We start from the raw sequence: 414 nt of genomic DNA, 5'->3' as shown, positions 1-414 counted from the left end.
CCCTCTGTGTGAGTATGGGGCCCCAGGAGCGCTGCAGGCGGCTGCCGCCTCTGTACCCTGCATCTGAACATAACGCTGCTGCTGCTGCTGCTGCTGCTGCTGCTGCTGCTGTGTCTCTTGACACCGTCGGCCAGCTGGTGCAGTGTCTCACAACGACGCAGCAGCAGCAGCAGCAGCAGCAGCAACAACAACAACAGCAGCAACAACTGCAGCAGCTGCAGCAGCTACAACAGCTGCAGCAGCTGCAGCTGCTGCAGCTGCCGGCTGCTGCTTTGAGTGTGCTGCAGCAGGACACACAGTGGGCCCCCTCGCTGCCGACGCAGCCAGCTGCCCTGAGCAGCAGCAGTGCTGCTGCTGTTGCTGCTGCTGCTGCTGCTGCTGCTGCACCGCCCCACAGGGGAAGGAGACAGAGAC

General features: G+C 63.5%; 1 protein-coding gene across 1 annotated transcript in view; it reads left to right on the top strand.

Moving 5' to 3' along the window:
- The window catches only part of EMH_0071320 (zinc finger (C3HC4 type) / FHA domain-containing protein, putative), a gene marked incomplete at both ends in the record, with an annotated part of 3,195 nt that overhangs the window by 1,743 nt on the left and 1,038 nt on the right, over nt 1–414 (top strand). Inside the window, one exon of the mRNA XM_013499086.1 lies at nt 3–414. Coding sequence (XP_013354540.1) covers nt 3–414 — 412 coding nt within the window. The remainder of the gene's footprint in view (nt 1–2) is intronic.

The sequence above is a fragment of the Eimeria mitis genome, genomic scaffold (assembly GCF_000499745.2).
Source record: "Eimeria mitis Houghton genomic scaffold, Emh_scaff3979, whole genome shotgun sequence".
In the NCBI taxonomy this organism is placed as follows: Eukaryota; Apicomplexa; class Conoidasida; order Eucoccidiorida; family Eimeriidae; genus Eimeria; species Eimeria mitis.
This window is presented reverse-complemented; position numbering and strand designations above follow the sequence as displayed.